This window comes from Acanthisitta chloris, unplaced genomic scaffold, assembly GCF_000695815.1.
Source record: "Acanthisitta chloris isolate BGI_N310 unplaced genomic scaffold, ASM69581v1 scaffold25650, whole genome shotgun sequence".
Classification (NCBI taxonomy): Eukaryota; Metazoa; Chordata; class Aves; order Passeriformes; family Acanthisittidae; genus Acanthisitta; species Acanthisitta chloris.
This window is the reverse complement of record NW_008650283.1, coordinates 3,857-7,955: the sequence shown is the minus strand read 5'-3', so window position 1 is coordinate 7,955 and position 4,099 is coordinate 3,857. Positions and strand designations below refer to the sequence as shown.

Here is a 4,099-nt window from a genome sequence, read left to right as displayed (position 1 = left end):
CCCAACCCATCCCACCCCCAGCTCCTGGGAATGCCCGCACCAGTGAAAACACTGACATGCTCTGTGCCACGTCTGTCACCGCAGTGTTTATTGAACGAATGGAACGGTTTGGACCTCATCAGGCATCCTGTGTCGGTGCAGGCATGCGAGGGGACAGGCAAGGTGTACCACACACCTCTGTGTGCACACACCTGTGCTCGTACGCAAGCACAGAGCTCAGAGCAGTGGTGATAAACCCTATGATAACATGGATTGTCCAGCAAGGTTTACACTGTTGGGTCCAGTCAGGGCAAGCAAAAGATTAAGAGGGAACCAAAAAAACCCAAAAAACATAATAGAAAAGTTGTTAATAGATCATCGTCAAAGAAGCATTTGATTTAGCCAGTTCCAAATTAGTACATGGCAAACCACTGTATAAAAAGCAAAAGATAACGCAATGATACAACAGCTATCAGAGTGGACTTAGTAATATATACACCGCACCCGGTGAAACGGAATATCTTTCATCTCTTCCCTGTGATCTCTGGCATAGTCCCAAAGATAATAATCCAGTAAAACTGCATTGATCTTTTCGCGCATATCCTGACCCTTCTTCTGATAGAGCTCCAGCAGGTGCTTACAAATCAATGCACAACACCAAATAGAACAGCCACGGATCTCCACCTCCTGCTTGTCCCCATATTGGAAAATCGTTCCTGCGGACACAAGAAACAGCAGTCCATTTATGTACAAGAGACAGAAGGCCAAAGATCGCCTGAATTTGCTCACTTTTTTCCCCTTCATATTTATTCTGTTCTAGGACTGCAGTTTCCATGTCTTAGACTACAACTGTTAACATACAGCTGTTAACAGTGTAAAAATACATTTTTAATGATTAATTTTACCATATGCATTTAGAAGTTTACCTCCCATTCAATGAAAACAACATCCTGTATTCTAACAATCTGCTCTAAGAAAAGAACAGGTTATCCTGCCTGACTGGTTTCCTTGCTTGGGGAGACAAAAAGCATAGTCTTTTAAAATACTACACTTTTTAGCATATATTTATTATATTTTATAGTACATTTTCTGCCAGGACAACTCTAGTTTAAGACTCTAAAATTAAAAACAAAGACCCTAAAAACATAAATGGGAAGAGAACCATTGGAATTACTTGAATGGGAATGCTCTCATTAGGATTCATGGAAAGACAAAATGTCTATCTGGTCTATTTAACACAGAGATGCACATACAGACATATACATACAGCTGGCCATTCTATTTAGATCCATGGATGATTGTATTCATCTGCTTATCTTACTATGTAATTTCGAAATTGTGTAATAGTAGTGATACCTCTAAACACAGTCATTTTACAGCAGAAAAGAGATGGGCTTATTTTTTTATTCACTAAAGTTCATAGTTAGTAAGTCCTGGAAGATGGAACCATGCTTAAAAAACAAGACTCTAAAGTATGCAATGAACTTCATTTAAAGCAATCTTTTTTAATGCACACTTACAATATTGCTCTGCTTGTTAACCAGCAGTTCAATACAAATAACTAGGAATTCCGATGCTTTTACATTATCTTTGAAGTAATGAAGAGATCATTGCTTCTTTTATCTAAAGATCAAAACTTACAACCCTCCTCATGCTGAAAAATGATTTCGGCAACAGCAGCCCTTCAGAAACTCAGAGATCAAGTAGCTTAGAGGTTCTTTAATCCCTTCCTTATCAATGTTTAATCCATGGAACAGTTAGGTTTCTATAAAAATGTAACCTTAAGATCTCATTTGAGATCATTGTTGGAGAAAAAAGTTCCCCCCGTTACTGTAAGAAGTCCTTGTTCCCTGGAGGAAAAAAGAATACACATAACCCTTACATGGACAAAACACCACATTTTAGAACTAGCTTTAGTCTACAATATCAAGAGGTAAGATTACTTGATATTAGTAAGGGCAGAACAAACCTTCGTGTAGTTTCTTCATTAATTCTTCAGAATACTTCATTGCTTTTAAGTGAACGAGAACCTGAGGAATTCTGTAGTCAGCAAATATTGTCAGACTAGAAATATCACTAAAACAGCCATCTCCTTTGCCTTCCAATACACTCCATGTATCAGCCACAAGTATTTGTGCCCGTTTGTAGAAAGATACCTTCTTTTTCTGAAGAAAGAAATTTACAGATTACTTAAGTGTCTGAAACATCAATAAATACAACAAATAATGTAGTTATCATGCAGTTAAGCCAGCACAATAGTTAACTAAAACAGGATAAAAGTACAATACCCTTAAACACGTTAAAATTTAAATAATATCAAGCCACAAACAAGGATTACGTTGCCTACTCATAAATAAACTGAAATAAAAGAATAACAGAAGTCACTGCAGTACAATAAAAATTGTTTCGAATCTGCTTGGATCTCAGAATACATTCGTGCTGGTTTCCTTCCAAGCCCTGTAGTTGAAAGTCTATCTTGCTAGGAAAAAAGGAGAGAGAAAAATTAGTTCCAGTGGAAGACATACTTACACATACGGTATTTTCCTAGATACTATGCGTGGTTCTATTTTTGCATAAAGTTTTTTTTCTGGTGCTGTACCTGTGAAGATTTACACTAATGATATGCTACAAGCTGTAGGCCATTGAGGTTTTCACTCTACGGTGAACACAATGTGTGAATGTAAATCTGCATCTTTAAGGAAAAGTGTATTAGTGGGTCACACTTTTTTCTCTCCCTTTATAGCTAGATGAGATATTCAGCTTTTGACAATGTGTGCTAAACAATATGTAATGGGAATGGTTAACCTGAATTATAATTAGTCCTATTCTGCCACCTTACTGCCATCACAGATTACAAATGGCACCTTTTTAAACTCATTTAATCTTACTTTGTTGCCAAGATGCTACAACTACTCCTGCCAACAAAGTATATGTTGTGCCATTAAATGCTACTCTCCAAAAACACTGAGAACACAAAGTGCAACTACACTTCCCTGAACAACTGCAAATATCCTAAATACTCCTTCTTTCCCTCATTCTGTATTTGACATAGATGCACAAACTTACTTCCAGAGAACATAAACAATTTTGTATGTTAAGCAACAACACACCACTTGAAACATCACAAGAGGAAGTAAATAATTAATAGACCAAATTTTATTCTAGCTCCTACTTCCCCAAAGCAAATGAAAACCAAGGGTGTCACTCTTTTATAGCACCATGGTTTTTCCAATATAGTGAAGAACTGATTGCCTTCAGCACCACAACATTTTGCAACAGCAGAGGAAGGGAGAATTACAGTGAACTTTTCATTTCATGCTGCAGTTCAATGTGGAAGAAAATTGCACAGATGAAGAAACCATACGAGGAGTGGCTGAGGTCACTTGGTCTGTTCAGCCTGGAGAAGAGGAGACTGAGGGGACACCTCATCACTGTATGCAACTTCCTCAAGAGGGGAAGCAGAGGAGCAGGTGCTGACCTCTTTTCTCTGGTGACCAGTGACAGAACCCAAAGGAATGGCCTGAAGTTGTATCAGTGGAGGTTTAGGTTGGATACCAAAGAGAGGTTCTTCACCCAGATGTGGGTTGGGCACTGGAAGAGGCTCCACAGAAAAGTGGTCATAGCACCAAGCCTGACAAAGTTCAAGAGGTGTTTGGACAATGCTCTCAGGTACGTGGTGTGATTCTCAGGGATGTCCTGTGCAGGGCCAGGAGTTGGACTTGATAATCCTTGTGGGTCCCTTCCACCTCCAAATATTCTGCGATTCTGTGATTTATAACATCATTGTTTCAATTATGCTGCACAAAGCTTATGAAGTTTATGCAAAAATCTCAATACAAAAAAGACTATCAAGCATTTCTAGTAAATTTCCCCACTCTTCAACAGTGTGCTGGTTTGGGCTGAAGTAGAGTTAACTTTGTTCACAGTGGCTAGTATGAGGCTATGTTTGGAATTTGTGCTGAACACAGGGTTGATAATGCAGAGATGTTTTTGTTATTGTTAAGCAGAGCTTACACAGAGCCAAGGCCTTTACTGCTTTCCATACTGCCACGCTGGCAAGGAAGTTGGGGGTGCATGGGAGACTGGGGGGAGACACAGCTGGGACAGGTGACCCAAACTG

General features: G+C 39.0%; 1 protein-coding gene across 1 annotated transcript in view; it reads right to left on the bottom strand.

Moving 5' to 3' along the window:
* Positions 1-424: 424 nt before the first annotated feature.
* The window catches only part of LOC103811437 (chromosome unknown open reading frame, human C9orf64), a gene marked incomplete at its 5' end in the record, with an annotated part of 6,784 nt that continues 3,109 nt past the window's right edge, over positions 425-4,099 (bottom strand). The window contains 2 exons of the mRNA XM_009084414.1: positions 425-695; positions 1,949-2,144. Of these exons, the coding sequence (XP_009082662.1) occupies positions 463-695; positions 1,949-2,144 (429 nt within the window). The remainder of the gene's footprint in view (positions 696-1,948; positions 2,145-4,099) is intronic.